At 40.9% G+C, this 17,621-nt stretch overlaps 5 protein-coding genes across 7 annotated transcripts; 3 read left to right on the top strand and 2 right to left on the bottom strand.

The window, feature by feature from the left end:
• Positions 1-25: 25 nt before the first annotated feature.
• Lint-1 (l(3)mbt interacting protein 1) lies at positions 26-4,665 on the bottom strand. Of its 2 annotated transcripts, XM_015171241.3 has the most exons (5): positions 4,287-4,665; positions 4,148-4,183; positions 1,282-2,986; positions 851-909; positions 435-573 (listed from the first exon to the last, which is right to left on the bottom strand). In XM_015171241.3, exons 1-4 carry the CDS (start codon positions 4,488-4,490, stop codon positions 851-853), a joined length of 2,004 nt encoding a protein of 667 aa, XP_015026727.1. In that variant the 5' UTR covers positions 4,491-4,665; the 3' UTR covers positions 435-573. The 2 variants fall into 2 exon arrangements, with proteins under 2 accessions (XP_002055732.2, XP_015026727.1); XM_002055696.4 differs by lacking the exon at positions 851-909 and having other exon boundaries at positions 26-573; positions 4,287-4,664.
• Positions 4,666-4,796: 131 nt separating this feature from the next.
• LOC6631870 (bleomycin hydrolase) lies at positions 4,797-9,580 on the top strand. 2 transcript variants are annotated; one of them, XM_015170835.3, is made up of 5 exons: positions 4,797-5,039; positions 7,319-7,947; positions 8,012-8,487; positions 8,607-8,727; positions 8,798-9,580. In XM_015170835.3, the coding sequence occupies exons 1-5, from the start codon at positions 5,036-5,038 to the stop codon at positions 9,011-9,013; spliced, it is 1,446 nt and encodes a 481-aa protein (XP_015026321.1). In that variant the 5' UTR covers positions 4,797-5,035; the 3' UTR covers positions 9,014-9,580. The 2 variants fall into 2 exon arrangements, with proteins under 2 accessions (XP_015026321.1, XP_032295481.1); XM_032439590.2 differs by lacking the exon at positions 4,797-5,039 and having other exon boundaries at positions 7,197-7,947.
• LOC6631869 (uncharacterized protein F58A4.6) lies at positions 9,576-10,526 on the bottom strand. Its single transcript, XM_002055694.4, has 2 exons — positions 10,013-10,526; positions 9,576-9,946 (listed from the first exon to the last, which is right to left on the bottom strand). Exons 1-2 carry the CDS (start codon positions 10,397-10,399, stop codon positions 9,662-9,664), a joined length of 672 nt encoding a protein of 223 aa, XP_002055730.1. The 5' UTR covers positions 10,400-10,526; the 3' UTR covers positions 9,576-9,661.
• A 438-nt stretch (positions 10,527-10,964) lies between these two features.
• Positions 10,965-13,556, top strand: LOC6631868 (uncharacterized). Its single transcript, XM_002055693.4, has 3 exons — positions 10,965-11,159; positions 12,781-12,894; positions 12,962-13,556. Exons 1-3 carry the CDS (start codon positions 11,102-11,104, stop codon positions 13,432-13,434), a joined length of 645 nt encoding a protein of 214 aa, XP_002055729.1. The 5' UTR covers positions 10,965-11,101; the 3' UTR covers positions 13,435-13,556.
• Positions 13,557-14,817: 1,261 nt separating this feature from the next.
• LOC6631867 (uncharacterized) lies at positions 14,818-15,949 on the top strand. Its single transcript, XM_002055692.4, has one exon. It carries the CDS (start codon positions 14,959-14,961, stop codon positions 15,925-15,927), a length of 969 nt encoding a protein of 322 aa, XP_002055728.2. The 5' UTR covers positions 14,818-14,958; the 3' UTR covers positions 15,928-15,949.
• The last annotated feature ends 1,672 nt before the right edge of the window (positions 15,950-17,621 follow it).

Raw genomic sequence — 17,621 nt, forward strand, 5'->3', positions numbered from 1 at the left:
ATTAAATATTAAGACAACATAGTATATTTGTATGTGTATGTACATAAATCCTATTTTCACTTTCATTTTTTTCGAACAATATACATATGCGTGTGTATATAAAAACAAATGTTTGTACATTTAGTTACTGAATTCTTTCAAAATCAATATATGTATATTAAATGATCAAGTGCAGGTGTGAATTTTAAATTTGGAACACAAAAAAAAAAAAATAAAAATCAATTAGGAGCTTAATAATTGTGGCTGAAAAAGAAACAAAATAAAAGAAAAATTATGTACAAACATATGTAGGATACAACGATCAGGATACACTGTACAACATAAGGCCAGAGCGCCCACACAGGAGCAGAAAACAACTCTTGGCATTTTGAATATTAAACAAATCTTATTACTAGGACGAGCCACCCTTAGTCCGGCCGGTCGACAGCATCCAATCCCTTAAGCACGGTGGACAACGGCTGCTCAACTGTGCGAGCGACGCCGATGTCAACGCTGACTGTGTCTTTCCTTTGGCTTCCTCGTGACAATCCAGATGATAATGCCCATGACAGCTCTGGCAGGTCAGGAAATTGTCTGTAAAAACAGAAAAGACGAAGTCAATAGACGTACCTATACTACGCTATGTTAATAGAACTCGGCTTGCGTGGGCCTCGTATTTTACTTTCAATTCTCAATCCACTTCCAGCATTGGCAGTGAAGCAATTCTCACTAAATTTTATGTGAATCAATTTAGAGGATAGGACATAGTATATAAAATATTCGCCCACACAACCGTGTAAACCCATTTTCAGCCGCGTGGTATATTTCCCAAGAACGAAAAGTAAAATATGTCCATTCAAATAGTTCTCACCTATTTTACACATTTGTGGGTGGAATTAACAATTCTTTGGTTTACTTCATAATGAACGCCTGCGAGTTGTTGCCCATATAAAAAATGTAAATAGATAAATACATTGATTTTAGAGACACTTAGACACAGTAGTTACCTTGCATGATGAACGGGACGGGAAATGGGTTAAATATCGACCAGCTAGTTTATACAGGGTACATCTCAACGTAACTAATGTTAAATACTCAAAATGTATTTGAAAAAAAAAAAAAAAAAGGAAAACAAAACTATTCCTGAAGCAGACAAACAGCTGTTTTGAATGAAACCAAAGTGGACTTGCAATTATGTCCATTAAAGCAAGATTTTACTGTACTTGATGCATGTGCATGGTATATAGGGGGAAGCTGGACCGTGAGACTCTTGATCTTTTCGTTTTGGAGATGACAACTTACCAGCACGCTTTTTGCACTCCTTGCACTTGTGTTTGCCGACATCTGCGTGACCATTGGCCAATATATCCTCCAATTTTTCTGGCGTTTTACTTTTGCTCTTGCGATTGGATGCAACGGCCACAGCAGCGGCATTCGCCTTGTGCGCCTTCTTAGCCTGCAGCCGCTTGTCCTTGGGCGACAATAGAAACTCCGGCTTATCCTTGAGCTTCTTTTGACGCACCGCATCGATAGCGGTCAACTGCTGGCCATAATGAAAATCAACGCCGCTGGCATTTTGGACGGTGCGACGCTTGCGCTTGGAGTGGCGCTGGCACAGCTTCTTGACCATGTCATGCGTGTAGAGCCCAAACAGGCCCAGAAAATGCTCGCGTCCATATTCGGCGGGCAGGACACGCGTCTCGCGCGGCTCATCACGCCACTGTGCCGCCGAGGCGCACAGGCGCTGCTGCTCCAGCTCCAGCTCCTGATGCGAATCGTCTGAGGAACCGGATGAACCAGATGATGCACCTGCTGCTGCCGTCGCCTGCGGCGCCGCCTGCGCTAGCGGCGGTGTCGCCGGCTTGCGTCCAGCACCATGCGCATTGCGTGTCTTGTACTGTTTGCTGGTCGCCTGTGGCGCTGATTTCTTCGCTGCCGGTGCTGCAGCACTGGTGGATGCCGCAGCTGCTGCTGCTGCTGCTGCTGTTGTTGTTGTTGGCGCTGTTGCAGTTGCTTCCATCGCTTTGACTGGTTTGCTTTTAGTGGGCGCCACGCTTGGCTGTGGCGGACTCTCCGCTATCTTCTCGACGGGCAGTTCTAAGACATCCTCCTCATCGAATTGACGTGGTTGCTGTTTGGTTTTGCGCGCGCGACGCAATGCCTGGCGCAGATGCATTCGGCTCTGAGCGACTTCCTCAAAATCTGTCGCCAGCGGTGTTTTCGTAATGGGCGCCAGCGGCGGTGGCGATGTCAAAATACGTTTTACCGCCTGCTTGGCATCCGCACGCGGCGCACGCTGTTTGGAGGCTACTAGCGGCGGGGGCGGTGGCGGTGGCGTTGGGGGCAATGGCAACGGCGACAGCTGGATTAATTTTGCTTCTTGCTCCTCGGGTGGCTCCAAGCCACGCTGTATTAGCAGTGAGTGCAGCTGTTCCTTTTTGGACGCCGGCAAAAGATCCTTCTCAGTCTGCAGCTGGGTGGGCTGCATCAGCGATGGCGATGGCGATGGCGAAGGCGACAGCTGCGCTAAGCCACCTCCAGATTCGATTTTTTCGTCAAGCAGCTTCGGTTCGCCGGCGGCCTCGTCGCCAGGCGGCGGCTTAACGCCAACAGTGGCAGATGCAGTGGCAGTTGCAGATGCACTAAGTGCATTGACGAGCATAAGCGGCACATTGTCATCCAATTCGCTAAGCTTGAGCGGCTCAACGCCACCATCGTCGTCCTGTGAGATTAGAAAATGCTTGCGTATGAGCATCTCCTCGCTGTCGCGGCTGAGCACAGATTGCGGATAGATTTTATAGCTGGCATCGCCAATCAAAGGCACTATCAGGCTGGAAATGTACTCGTTGGCCATCTCAGGTACAGTCCGTATATTGTTCTCCTCCAGATTCTTGTAGAATGTGTCCAGTTGATGGTCCAGGCGCAACATTAAAAACTGCTGCTCAGCATTTATCTCATATACCTCCGCCTCCAGTTCGTCAAGGATGCGCTGCATCTGCACCGGATCCTGCAGGTGTTAAATAATATGTTTTCATTAAGATATTTAACAATATGCAATGTAATCGTGGCACATGACTAAGTGCCATAAAACAACAACAACGACAATTGAGCAATTTAGTCGTGTCTTTATTTTATTAATTCATACGTGTTTCGCAAATTTTTGTTTCACGACCAACAAATTAATAGAGAAATTATCCACGTTAAGCAAAAAAAATTAAATACAAGGAATTGTTAAAATGTCTCTAAAAAAAAAAATAAAACCCATAATAGGAGTCCCTACCATTGGATACCCTGTAGCCAAACTTAGCACATCATAGGTATACACAATTCTTACCTTATTATACACACATACTCAAAACACACACACACACACACACACACGCACACACACACACTTGCCGTTAGTTGCGCACTTAAAGCAGCGGCTACGCTTCTTCTTCCGGATTCGCTTTGTGCACAAATTTTTGTTGGAAAACTTTTGTGTTTATTGTGCGATCGGCAAGAATATGGCAGTTATGTGTGCTTATACAAGAAATCAAGGATATAACTTTAAGAAAAGGTTTCAGTTGATTATATTATATATATATATATATATATTTGATTGGCTACAGGGTACATGTAAAAGACAACCTTTCATGTATGTCTATGTGTATGCATGTGTACATACCCGCATACATGCACACATACATGCATGCATGTTAACCCAAATATGTATATCATAATTCCCAATAACCATTTATTGCTTTGCTTTGATTTTGATTTGTCTTTCAAATTCTTGTGCTCAAGTGTAAATCTTTTTTTTTTTTTTTTGTTATTCAATTTAGAGTATACGCATTACAATGCTCCTGACACGCGCTCATCTCTAATCGAGTGTAAAACAGAGCACTAAAATTGTAAATGAATTAAGAAAAGCAGCGCTGGCCGCTGTATTATGTGTTTGGGCTATTGGGGCTATTTAGAGCGAGGGGTGTGGTGCGGACTGTGGACTAGCTGGGAGTTGGCAACCCTGCCGTCGCACACCTCTGCTGTTCTGTTGGGCACATTATTATGTTACTCCAAACAAAGAAAATACACATATATATATATATATATATATACACATATGTAATTTATAATTATGGACATAATGCAGGACGGTTGTATGGGCAACAATGAAATGTGGACTTACCGCATCGGCCTGCTCCTTGAACACATCGGATACCAGCTGCAATGCCCATGGATATATCGTGGAACAGAAGTTGAAGTTAGCCAACGGTCACACAGGTTGGTTTTACGTATATTTTGTTGTTGATTTTGCTGTTACTCACCCCGTGCACTTTGAGAAAGTCGCGCATTGCACGCTGGCAGTAGATAATGTCATTCTTGAGCTCCAACGGCAGCACGTAACCATTTTCAATGTAGAACTTGAACAATGAGGACTCCTCGGGTGCGTCGTCGTTGCTGTTGGCGGTGGCGCTCATCTTGGTTGCCTCAGAAAGAAACGAACTTGATCGAGATTCGTTACTTGGCATGAACGTTTGAAATATACATATATATGTATATATATTTCTGTGCTACGTTTATGTATTCCTCCTTTTTATCCCCAGTTTTCCAAGCAGCGTGAGCGGAGCGATTTCAAAATTCGCGACCTGCTCGCAATTCTGTTGGCGCTGGCAGCAACAACAGCGCGACAAAGCAACAACAGGCAGCAGGAAGCTGCAAATATACCAATTAATTGCTGCATATCGATATATCGATATATTTGGAAACGACGATCTGGCAGCCTTATCCAGCTATCGTGGCATCGATACTTTCGCATTTGTCTTGGATTCTGTTTCGTGTTTCGGGCCAAAGCCAAACATTATCATTTTCATTTTTCTCATCAATAAATAAAAATAGCAACTAAATAGAGCGAAATTAACAGTATACAATAGTTGCTTGCAGTGCACACAATACAAAAAAAAAAAAAAGGAATACATTTTTAAATCAAATTATAAAATCAAAAGTGTAAAGTGCATTACGGTTGCAAGCATATCCAAGCGCCAATTAATTATAAAAACAAAAAACAACTCCCACAATGTGTAAGTGAATGAGTGTGCTAAAAAAATAATAGAAATATGCAAAAATTATAAAATAATTGCCTACAGCAGCAGCAGTTCAAGAAAAGGCGACAGCCCCACAACAAAAATGTTGCTGTCGTTGTAGTTGCTTTTGGTTCTTGTGCAGGCAACGGCATCGCTCAACAATTCCGTTCCCGTTTCGCTTTGTGCGGAAGCGAGCGAGAAGCAGCTTGCTGACGCCCCAATACGGCAGCAACGACAACGAAAGTAAAATTTCACCCAAATTTGTTTGTTTTTGCTGGTTTGCTCTTTGCCTTTGCCTTCCTCCCCCTCGCCCCCGCCCTCGCCCTCTTCCACACACCACACTACACCACTTGAGGCACTCGTACAAAAGCTGGGCAAACAAGTTTTTGCTTTGGCTTTAGCTGCTGCTGATTGCTGCATATTTATTTATCTTTGTTGTTGTTGTTTTTTTTTTTTTTTTTAACCCTTTCAGTTATTGGTTTGTTTAGATTCATGCCAGCAGCGGCAAGCCGGCTTGCGCGAAAGTTTAAAACGGCATTTTGCCCTCCTTTGGCTGCCTCTAGTTACCCAACAGCTGTATGTGTGTGTCTATGTGTGTGCCTGTGTCTGTCTGTCTATGTGCCGTTAAACTGGTTTAATTGCACTCTGCATCATCGCTTCATTCGTAGCTGCGGCTTACGCTGTTGCTTAACTCTTTGTAGTCAAGATGAAAACTTTTGCCAATTTTGCCATTTGCCAGTATTTCTAGAGTTTACGTTTTATTTTACGATTATTGGCCAGACAGGCCATATGTACACGTGTGTGTGTGTGTGTGTGTGAGTGTTTATGGGGCCACACTTGCCGATGTGTATGATTCTTATCAGAAGCTGCGACGTGATGCCTTTGCTTATGTATTGTTTACTTCGCTTTGCAGTGTTATCAAGTGTACTTTTTTCATGAAAGATAGTGTTGCTTTTGATCTTACACACATATGCATGTGCGTTCATACGCCCGCAACGGTACTTAGAAATTCGTACAATAAATTTGAGTGGGGGCGACATTTTTTTTTTTTTGCCGTTTTCTTTACGGCTGAAAGTGTACACTCATTGCTTCCAAGTGCAGCCACACAGATGCATTTGCACACAAACACGGGGCACAGTTAATGGGCTGCAGCTGCTAGGGCTGCGCGTAATTCAATTTTAACTTATGCGCAACTGTTTTGTTAAGAAGACCACGCCCACCAGACGCATTTCCACAGCGCACAAAAGAACGCATCGCAGTTGCCGATCAACTTCCTCATGTATATGCATATACATATTGTGTGTGTGTGTATATGTCTGTGTGTGTGTGTGTATGTATGCATATGTTCATGCGTTGCATAAGTAAAAGTTGGAATGATCGTCGAGACATTAAGAGATGTGCATGATATTCGGCATATTGATAACACATCGATAAATCGATTAACCTTAACTCACGATATTTTTCCGGTGACATATATTTTCATTGCTTTCGATAAAAGTATACAATTTCAAAATTATGAAATCAAATTGCTTAGCAATATTTATGTAGATTAGCTCTTGCATTTAGTGAATGCTAATTAAAAAAAAAAATGGACTTTCTCTTATAAGAATTATAGATTGATAGAACATAATAATATAATGTGACTGCACGGAATGCCCAAGTTTGTTTTAGAAGAAAAACAGAACTACAAAAACAATCAAACCATGCGATGGGGCCGGATAACAGTCAAGTGAGGAGGGCGCATCTGATCATTTTGCAATGAATTTTAACTGTTTGTAAATCGTCTAAAAATTGTAATAAAAAATATATATATGTTGAAACATAAATCAGACGGAGATTAAAAAAAAAATAATAATATTTTTTTTTTTTTGATTATTATGTCAACGTTCCGTAACAGTTAATAGCGACAAAATTACGGGAATACCTATACACCGGGGGAGAATATTAAAGTGTTATCGAAACCATTATTGCTAGAGGAACATTTTTGCATTTAAGCGTTTTTTTTTATTTCCTAACGACTTTTTAACAATATTGCATACTGTGAAACTGGTGCGGCTTTAAGCATACAAACTATAAATATGTACAAACGTATGTATTTGACTACATTATAGTAATTGTTAAATAAGTCACAGACGTTTTTGTATTAGTTTTTAACAAATTTGTGGTGTATCGGCTTGCACGCTCAATGAAGGTCCCACAGGTGGCAAATGCAACTCAAGATATAGGAACAGTTGGATGTTTTACCAATAGCACTACCAGTCCCGATATACTTGCAGCTGACGGTATCACCCACGGTGGAGGCAACGGCAGCAATAACAACACCTCCGATGGCAGCAGCTTGGTGGCGAAGGACGTCAGTCAAAGTGCCATCACGCAGGACCTGTTGAACAAGTGGCGCGAGAACTTTTACAGCGAACCGAAGAACCTGCTGGCTCAGAATGTCTGCTCCAGAGTGGATCCGTTCGATGTGTGCCTGTCGCGCAAGACGCTCGAGACGACCAATCATGTGTTCAACTTTAAGGTGGAAACGGAGGGCAAGCCGGTGACCAACCAGCGTAGCTCCGGCCGCTGTTGGCTATTTGCGGCACTCAATTGTATACGCCTGCCCTTCATGAAGAACTACAATCTGGATGAGTTTGAGTTCTCGCAGGCGTTCCTCTTCTACTGGGACAAAATCGAGCGGTGCAACTATTTTCTCAACAACATCGTGAAGACGGCGAAGCGTGGCGAGAAGGTTGATGGCCGTCTTGTTTCGTTCCTGCTGCTCGATCCTACCTCTGATGGCGGCCAGTGGCATATGCTGGTCAATCTGATAACCAAACACGGTCTGATGCCAAAGAAATGCTTTCCGGAGAGCTTTAGCTGCGAGTCCAGCATACGAATGAATGCCATACTGAAGAGCAAGGTGAGCTTCATCATCCTTATGTCCAGCATTTTGCTCATTAGCTCACATCATATCTTAATTGCAGCTGCGCGAATATGCACGTCATTTGCGCGTACTGCTGGAAAAGGAGCCCAGCGATAAGGAGATCGCCTGCAAAATCCAAGAGCAAATGTCCGAAATTTACAAAGTTGTCGGCATTTGCTTGGGCATACCCGCCGAGACCTTCACCTGGGAGTACTATGATAAATCAAAGAACTATCAGTCAATTGGGCCCATCAGTTCGCTGGAGTTCTACGAGCGCTATGTGAAGCCGCATTTTAATGTCGAAGATAAGGTGTGCCTGGTCACTGACCCGCGTCCAACTAGCAGCTACGATCAAGTCTATACGGTCGACTGTTTGGGTAATGTTGTTGGCGGCCGTCCCGTTCTATACAACAATCAAAATGTTGATCTTTTGCTGGCGATGGTCACGAAATCACTGAAAGCTGGCGAAGCCGTCTGGTTTGGTTGTGAAGTTAGCAAGCGTTTCGCGTCCAAGCAGGGCATTGAGGATGTGGATGTGTGAGTGCCATATATCTATTTGCATGGCCAATGGCTCTTTATCTAATTAAATACATCCGTCTCTCTCTTACCTGTGCCGCTGTTGCTGCCATTGCTGTCACTTTCGTATTGATGTTCAGCCACGATTTCAAGCTGGTCTTCGACATCGACATACAAACAACATTCTCCAAGGCGGATCGTCTTATCTATGGCGAATCAGCCATGACCCACGCCATGGTATTCACAGCCGTCTCAGTCGATGTAAGTGGGACAAAGTTTCTTATCGCTATTGTAATATTATAATGCCAAATTTATTGCTTTGGGCTTGCAGAAAAATGGCGTGGCGCATAAGCTGCGCGTGGAAAATTCCTGGGGCGAGGATCGTGGCGAGAAAGGCTACCTGGTCATGTGCGCCGATTGGTTCAGGGAGTTTGGCTTCGAGGTGGTCGTCGATAAGAAGTATGTGCCCGATGATGTGATGCGCGTATTTGACATGGATCCCATTGTGCTGCCTGCTTGGGATCCCATGGGCACATTGGCGCAATAAATTAATGATCAGCCAAATGGGAAAGCTTTACAAGAACAAAATTAACAATAACTAACAGTACTGCAAGCAATAATCCACAAATACTTAAAATTGTATGTTCAATTTCAGAGATAATTTAATTTAAAGTCTTAGCCAGATTTCTATATACTTTTTCTCATGTATGTATGTATATGTGCATGCACTTTAGCTTGACTCGGCTGATATTCATTTAAATGGCTCACATAACACATTATAGATATATATATATATATACACATGAATACACACACACACACACACACCACATAAATGTGACGTCAATTCTTTTGGTAGCATTCTATTCTACATATACCCTTAACATGCAAAGAAACAAAACTGCGTAGTTTAAGTAAAAAATTGGAATGTTTTGAAATGGCAAAGAGAAGTTTTGCGTGCTTTAGTGCCGGCCAAGCGCAGTTGAAATGTTAAGAACGCATTTTATACGTACATATATACATATAAATAAATAAATAAATATATATATATATATATATACATACATGAGTATATACACATATATAAATAAATATATTGAATACAAACATAGAATTTGTAAATTGTATATTTTGTATCTTAAAAACTAGCAGTAAACCACAAAATCGTTTTATATCTAGACTTTAAGGCTAACAGTTATGAATTGTTATCCGCAGCTAATCGACGCCCCCGGCGCTCCTGATACTCGAAACGCAATCGCAGCCAAATGCCCAGGCACATACGGACCAGTCGCTGATCGTGCTCCTCATGCTGCTTCGCAAACCGATACTGGGCACGTATCAATCGCTTGGCTCGGCGCAGTTGACCGCACTGGATGAGCGATATGCTGTAGTATAGCTTGCAGCGAGCTTGCAAAAAAGGATCACCTAGGCGCAGGCCAATCGTAAGCTGCTGCAACGAGATTTTGCCCGCTGTCTGAGCCTGTAATATGCCGAATTGTTAATTGATTATTAATAATCCCTGTTGCTGGTTCTGGTCTCCACTCACGCATCTTTCAAATTGTTCACCTAGTGCTGAAAAGCCGCCACCCAACGTGGAGAGCCACGACATTAAATGTTCCACTTCGATGTGTTCCCATATTGTATGCGCCAGCATATCCGCCCACTTATAGTCGATGGTGTCGTGTTCGGGCGGATGCAATGAAAGCCACAACAGCTGTACTTCATGGTCACGCTCCAGTCTATGACACAGTACCTTTTGCTGCAGTAGCTCGCGCAGCCAGTAGTTGCCAGCGATGGCATCTAGCTCCAATGACAGCCGGCGAACAATTTTTTTATGGCTCTTGCCGGTGTCGCCCGCCGCAGACTGGACGGGCTGCCGATTATAGTAGTGGCGGCGTTTCCAATAATCGCAGACACACACAATTAGTGTCATGCTGTGATCTGGATGCGTTTTGCAGTATTACCTGATATCTTAGCTAAACTCATTAAACACGGCGAAGAGTGGGCGAAGCATTAAGTTTTGTACTCCAATATATCTACGTTTTTTGTGTCATCTGTTTTAATACGTCTTTTAGATAATATGGCAACGCTAGCGATATTTCTACTCGATATATCGATGGTTTGATTACAAAATTAAATAATAATTGGATTAATTCTTAAAAATATACGAAAACCGTTAAAATTTGAAAACTTTCAATATTTTTATTTTAAGCAACGAAAACCTAATTTAGCTTATTGAATAAATTTCGACTACAAAAATGTGTGGGTAGCTGCGAAAAAAAGCTATTCTTAAAAAATGATAGCGTATACTTAGTATTAAATGTTCCATAATTAGGATTTGATTGAATTAACAGTTCCAATAAAATCGCTAAAGCTTAAAGATAAAGCAGCTCTCTTGATACGATAACGCTTACGGAAAAAGCTCCCCTTTCGACTTAACTAAGGCACACAGCAACAGGCAATCGCGATAACGCTTCATGAAACCGCGCTAAGAAGGTGCCCGCTCGTTGCAACTGCCTTTAGTCTAGATTTGAGGTTCAGTGGGTGCGTTTCAAGTGAGGTGCGAATATCGACTTGAACTACATTAATATCAATACATTGAAAATCAATTGTGTCACAGTGTTAAATACCTACAATGAAGTTCTTTTTGCTGGTGATTGCTGCTCTTGGCTTTTTGGCCTACGTTAGCTGTGGTAATGCCATCATATATAATTATTTTTTCTATTATAATGCTATATATGGTATACATACATATTTATGAGTGCAAGTGCTTTATGTAATATTAGGTGTTTTCGACAATTTTTTTTTTTTTTTTTTTTTTGTAATCTTATCTTTTATGTATATAAGCTTTTTGCTTATCAAACGATAAGCATGGGCGTATCATATGTGCGAGTGAAATATCATTTATACACTTAACGCAACCGGCAAACACTTGGATTACACATTTTTCTACCTAAACTACAGTGATATCATATCTTCAAGCATATATATATATATATATATATTGTGCAAGTACACAAGTAAAATTTTGCAGATTTTACAAAACACATTTCGTTTAGGCAAAAGCAGACACATTTAGTCATATGCAAACAGATGTTTGCACATGTGCACTTGATAATGGCAGCAAGCTTTGTCACGATCTAATCTTGCCACCTGTTGCAATAATGACTCATTAATGAGTTTCTAATGTGGCCGTCGCCCCTTTCATGCGTCAAGTGTGGGCACATGCAATGTGCATTTCCCGGGACAACAATGTGTTTCTTTTTTTTTCGACTATATTTTAAGCTTTTCTGCTTATATTTGCGTTTTTTCTATATGAATATACATTCGAGCAGTGCTTAAAGCACCTGTCCACCTGTCCACTAAGAGAAAAAGCGAAAATATTAAACCAAATTTTGCTCAGTTCTTTTGCTATATCAAATATCAGTTTATTACTCCTATTGTTTCCCAAAAAAAAATTCAATTAAATACATTTATTTCATATGTAATGAATCATGTAATCAGTATGTACGTACGTATGTATGTATGTATGTGCTTATATGTACATACAAATGTTGTGTGTGGATAATGTAATGTTTATTTGGCATTAGCATACATTTTGCAGAATAGTACAGATTTTGATGTACATAAGCTTAGACCTATGACAGCGAAGGGTGCATTGCACCTATGGGATATTTTGTGCTGGGCGACTTTCAAGAATTGATGTATACAAATGTACTCAAATTGACGTGCTTCAATGTATAAACGATTTAGTATGTATATAACATGAGGCTTATCTTAATATATTGATATATCTGCCCTTGATATAGATTTAGATCGTGCCATGCTTCTACAAGCAGAAAATTAGGCATTGAAGCAAGCGCTTATCTTTCCAAGGAACACACACACATCCAAATATATATGTAGCAGTTGCTTACTAACATTTACATTTGTATATTTGTTGCTGATAGCAGCAAATTCAATATATAAATTGTGTCATAATTGTCAATTGTTATGGCTAATTAGAACAGATTGTATTCGACTGTAGATAATAAATATTTTCTCTATATACAAATAATTGATGCACATACGGCAACGCCAAGAATTGTAACGGCAAGCAGTTAAACAATTGAGATTTCAATTTGAAGTTCATAATTTTTGAAACTCCGGCAAGCTCTTGTTTAGCTTTTCGCGGGCGTTGCCATAGCTAAAAAAAAAAGTGGTTTAAATTTCGCGCAAAATATAAAACGATATTCAATTTCTTGTGAATTTTAACTTATTGTGCTTTCACTGAAACTGTTATTTACGCCCGACTATTTCTATATGCCTCCACAGATGGCTGCGTACAGTGCCATTCGAAGACTGATGAGCGCTGCGCCACCGATCCGTTGAATATACTGACCAAGGATTGCGCTACCAATAGCTCCCTTTGCTACACACGCGTGTTAAGTAAGTGCAAGATGCAAGATGCCTTAATTGTCTGGGAGTTGGTGTATTGACCTAAGCTTTTTGACAGATGGTTACACGATCCGTGGCTGTGCCAGCGATCTGGACAATTCCACATTGAGATCATGCAACAATGAGCTGGAATGTTTGACCTGCACATTCATGGAGGGCTGCAATCGTCAGATTTTCCCACAATATCGCCCCAAATGCCTGCAATGCTCCGGCAATTCAACCAATTCCAGCTGCGCCATCGAGAACCATGCCTACAGCAAAGTGTGCCCAATCTATCGCCTCGGCGACAAGTGCTTCATACGCAACAGCCAGCGAGTGGCGAATGGCTCCTTCCAGCGCGGCTGCCTCAGCACCGCACAGGCCAACAAGCAGTGCATCATCGATGGCAACTGTTACACCTGCGAGGGTCATGGCTGCAATGCCCTGCTGGCCAATGATACGCTCATACCGGTGGCTCGCGATGGCGCCGTCACCGTCATCATCTCGCTGACCCTGGTGCTGGCCTGTGCCCTTATCCATCTGCTGCTGTAGGACGCACTGCAGCAGCTGGCTGCGAGTATTGTTGAGCGTTGAACGACATTTAAAAATTTGTATTGCCCATTTTTTTTTTTACATATTTACAATTTACATTTTGCATATGCCGTATATTTTTTAAATAAAGTAGAAATTAACAAAAAAAAAAACAACAACAAGTAATCAAAACTAAATGGTGAAAATATCGCGCCTTTGAACTGCAACAACAAAGATTTCCAATTGCAGTCGCAACATTATGTTGTAGTTTTTATGGGCTGCCATTGAGTTGGCCACTGCCTAAGGACTGGCTGCCACTTGCCCACCCGTTCCAACGGTTGACATTTGCCGCCAAGCAAACACACACACACGCACACACGCACATTGGTGCATACATAATCATCCCATAGAGCCGAATGGAACCGGAAGCTCCGCCAATGCATAAATTTATCAACGCCTTAAGAACAAACGGCAGTCTCGAAATTGACTCTGCGTACGAGACAAATGCGGAAACAGTTCCAAGGAGAGCATCCATCCATCAGACACATACATGCACATCAACGATATAATAAACACTATGTATGCGGGGGTAATTCACTTCATAGTCTTAGGAAACCCATATACGAGCGGAATATATATATATATATCTATATATAGTATATGGTATGTGCACCATGACAAACATTTTCCATGGCTCGGTTCGTGATTGGCGCAAACCCATGCTTCGTCTTAGGGTTCGTTTTATGGATGTGCCCGGATTTTGGTTCGAAGTCTTACTTCCATTTATCGCGAATGTTATTTTTGAAATATGTTGCTTGTTTTAGCCGGCTTGGGTTCGGGTTATTATTGTAAAATACTTACAATTAGTTTTACTTTTAGCCAATATATTGGGAGCGTCTTCTACAGTTCGTAAATTGTTGACACTTCCGAATTATCTGATGTGGATTTTCAAAATAAAATAGAGTAAAATAAAAATGCAGATTTTAAGTCAGCTAAATTATTTATGCATATTTCGAGTACTGAAACTTCTTACCCCAATAAAGGAGACTCTTAGGTAAAATATAACCAGCTACGGGTTAAGGTTCAGCGGTTCTTTAATCAACTAACCCGTCCTAAGTTTCGGTCTATGGTAAATACAAATTGTAGTAATGAAAATCCGGGTCAAACAAGTTTTGCCTTAGTTCAGTCAAAACTTTTATATGTATATAAAATATTTGAAATTACTTAAAAAGTTATATTAACTCTCGATACTCGAAACTGATTACGAATTTCATTGCATAAACATGTGAGCTTGTATAAAAGGAAACTTCTTTAGTAAATGCAGTTAAATAAATGTTGTTTGAATTTTTACTTTGATTTCGTTTATTTTTATTTTGTTATTTTCAATCTGTAAAATCACAGACGATGCTTTGAGTTTTATTTCGTTTAAGAAACAACCAGATTAAAGGCTTACACACAATTTTCCGTAATAAATTACATAAAATAGCAGACGAGTTGCATAAATCATTTCTACGTGGACTGTCCGACAAACTCAATCCATTTTAGATGCACATTCCAGTTGCCGTTTGTAAGATGCGCAAGTTGCAGATCCAAGTCCTGACCCGTGACGGTCGTAAAAACATATATGAGACCGATCGCTCCCGGAACGTGGCCGATTTAAAGAAGCGCATTGGTCGCAGCATGAACGTACCGATGGCATTCAGCAGGCTGACATATAAGGGACGCTTGCTGACCAACGACAGCATCCTGGAGGATGAGGGCGTGAAGCGCATGTCCACGCTGGAGTTATACTGGCAGCCATTGGTGCTGACGCCCAAGCAGTATCGTGAAAAGGAGCTCGAACTGGACAAGCTGGACCAAAAACAGCGTCACGTATCGCGTATTGCCGAGAACTATGAACAGACTGTTAAGAAGGGCGGGCACGAGCGTACACCCAGTGGACTACGTCGGACACGGGATCATCTGAGGGTAAAGCGTTCGCTTAGCGCGGATGATATGAAGCTGTCCACAAACAGTTTTATAAGGCAGCCTGAACGAAAGATCGAGGAATGTGTGCAGGAGGAGGAGCAGAGCTCCACATCTTCCGACGAGCTGGACTTTCTGGCCGCCTACTGGTGTTGCTCCAAGAGTACCGTCAAGAAAAATCGCAAGTCAACGGATCCAAACGTGCTGAAATACGCCGATGTCGATGTCGATGCCGATGACGATATCGATGTGGATGTCGATGCCGATCTGAGGGCAGATGCTAAACAACTAGATGCTAATTCTGACTTAAAGAGTACCGTCTCCGGCATCGCCTTTCCATGCAACAAGAACAGCAGCAACAACAGCAAGAACAGCAAGAAGAACAACAACAACAACTTGCCCAAAGATGATGATCTGTTGGAAGATCTGCAACGCTGTCTGAGCTGCAAGCACCAGCCATTCCGCAACGGATTACGCCTGGCAGCTGGCCGCATGTCTCGCAGCATCATTTCCAATATCAGGAAGAACCAAAAGAATTGCAAGAAATAAAAAGCAAAAAAAAAAAAAAAAAAGCCACGCGGCTACCAGAAACTGGCCCACAGCTTGGATCAGGAATTGGACAAATTGTTTACTTTAATTTTTTTTTTTCCTTCTTTTAGTTACTTTTTGGTTTTGGTTCTGATTCAATTGACAAAATTTTAATATGTACGCCTAGCCAAGTGCAGCACATCAAAAAAAGTCAATTATTTTCAGTTAATTCAAAATTTTCGTCATATCCATGATAAATATGCCAGCTGAGCTGAAACGGATGTACATAAACATAACAATATTCGAAACTATTCCAAAAGAGGGCAACATATATACCCAACAAGTCCAAAGACCGACAAATACCAAATGCTTTACTAACAACAGTTAACATTATTATTGATATTATTATTTCAAGTTCAACCCAATCGATCCAATATTAGTCAATATGTACGTATTTAAGGTTAGACACATAATACCAGTGCTGCCAAAATTTGATTACCACGATTAAAAATAGCTTGAAGCGTCCAAGAAAAGTGCCTAATTTGGCTAGATTTTTTTTTCAATTTTTTCTGTATTGAAAATTAATTAAGTTTTATTTTTTGAAATAAGTTAATTTATTAATTTTTGGCATGGTCAGATCCATTTAGCTATTCAGATTCAATACAATCTAGAAAGATCTAAGGGAAAGCAAGTGGAAGACATTTGAGTTATCTTAATGTGATGATAATGAAACGTACATAAAATCTTCTCTTTCTAGATAAACAGAGCAGCTTATTAGAACAATAAAAAAGTTAATATTCTAGCTACTATAACTATTTATCAATTTTCCACCTATTTTCCGCCTGTTTGGGTGGGTTTTAAGTAATGCGTATTCATTATATCAGACTGGAAAAAAAGGTTTGTAAAGCACAGATCAGATTGCTATTAAATTGACTCAATTTGGTTATTTAAAGGCTAAAAGAGGAAACAAGAACATAATGATTTTGTGTAACTTCTGTCTTGCTGTTCTCTGTATGTTTCTGTATGATAGTTCGGAGCTATTGAAGCTGTACATAACTTGAGCCACGCCCACTAGTAAGCAGCCACGACTCGCATAAAAAACAAAAAATGAACCCTTTTAAGTATATATCTCATCTAGAAAATGTTGCTAAATATGTTTACATATGGTCATCTCATGCTGTGCAACGCGCGCCTTTCTATGCGCTTCTCAAGATTGGTATTTGGACAACACATGTTGTTAAAAATTATTATTTTAAATGTTTATGATTTGCATTTTGGCAGAAATGATTAATAAATTATGGCAATTAAAAAGTAATAGCAACATGCCATAACTTAGAGAACATTTGTATTATTTATGTACTCTGCTATTCGATTCTGTTTAGATCGATTGGATCGATTCGGAGTCTGGAATTGTTGCCTGCTTGGCATCGTCGCTGGGGCTGAGGCAAACAAACTGCAAACCACTTAATTCAAAATAATTGTAAACAGCGCACAGAGAAACAACAGAGCACCCGAAGCGGGCAATGTGAATCCTGGGCGTAACTGGATGCTAAGATTTATAATGGAATAGCTTGGAAACAACAATATAAGAATACATACATATGTATAAATATAGGCGTAGATAAACTTATAGATAGATGTACTTATGTATGCAACAAAAATGCAAAGGTAAACAAATAGAGCAAGTCGCGGGCACAGGTAATACCCAGGTGTGT

Source organism: Drosophila virilis, chromosome X, assembly GCF_030788295.1.
Source record: "Drosophila virilis strain 15010-1051.87 chromosome X, Dvir_AGI_RSII-ME, whole genome shotgun sequence".
Taxonomy (NCBI): Eukaryota; Metazoa; Arthropoda; class Insecta; order Diptera; family Drosophilidae; genus Drosophila; species Drosophila virilis.

Coding starts and splice junctions, on each gene's coding strand:
- Lint-1 (XM_002055696.4), bottom strand. CDS start 4,490: ATGCCAAGTAACGAATCTCGATCAAGTTCGTTTCTTTCTGAGGCAACC. Junction 4,184..4,286: donor ACTTTCTCAAAGTGCACGGG/GTGAGTAACAGC, acceptor TGGGCATTGCAG/CTGGTATCCGATGTGTTCAA. Junction 574..1,281: donor GGAGTGCAAAAAGCGTGCTG/GTAAGTTGTCAT, acceptor CTGTTTTTACAG/ACAATTTCCTGACCTGCCAG.
- LOC6631870 (XM_032439590.2), top strand. CDS start 7,228: ATGAAGGTCCCACAGGTGGCAAATGCAACTCAAGATATAGGAACAGTT. Junction 7,948..8,011: donor ATGCCATACTGAAGAGCAAG/GTGAGCTTCATC, acceptor TCTTAATTGCAG/CTGCGCGAATATGCACGTCA. Junction 8,488..8,606: donor GGCATTGAGGATGTGGATGT/GTGAGTGCCATA, acceptor ATTGATGTTCAG/CCACGATTTCAAGCTGGTCT.
- LOC6631869 (XM_002055694.4), bottom strand. CDS start 10,399: ATGACACTAATTGTGTGTGTCTGCGATTATTGGAAACGCCGCCACTAC. Junction 9,947..10,012: donor GTGAACAATTTGAAAGATGC/GTGAGTGGAGAC, acceptor GGCATATTACAG/GCTCAGACAGCGGGCAAAAT.
- LOC6631868 (XM_002055693.4), top strand. CDS start 11,102: ATGAAGTTCTTTTTGCTGGTGATTGCTGCTCTTGGCTTTTTGGCCTAC. Junction 11,160..12,780: donor TTTGGCCTACGTTAGCTGTG/GTAATGCCATCA, acceptor ATGCCTCCACAG/ATGGCTGCGTACAGTGCCAT. Junction 12,895..12,961: donor TTGCTACACACGCGTGTTAA/GTAAGTGCAAGA, acceptor GCTTTTTGACAG/ATGGTTACACGATCCGTGGC.
- LOC6631867 (XM_002055692.4), top strand. CDS start 14,959: ATGCACATTCCAGTTGCCGTTTGTAAGATGCGCAAGTTGCAGATCCAA.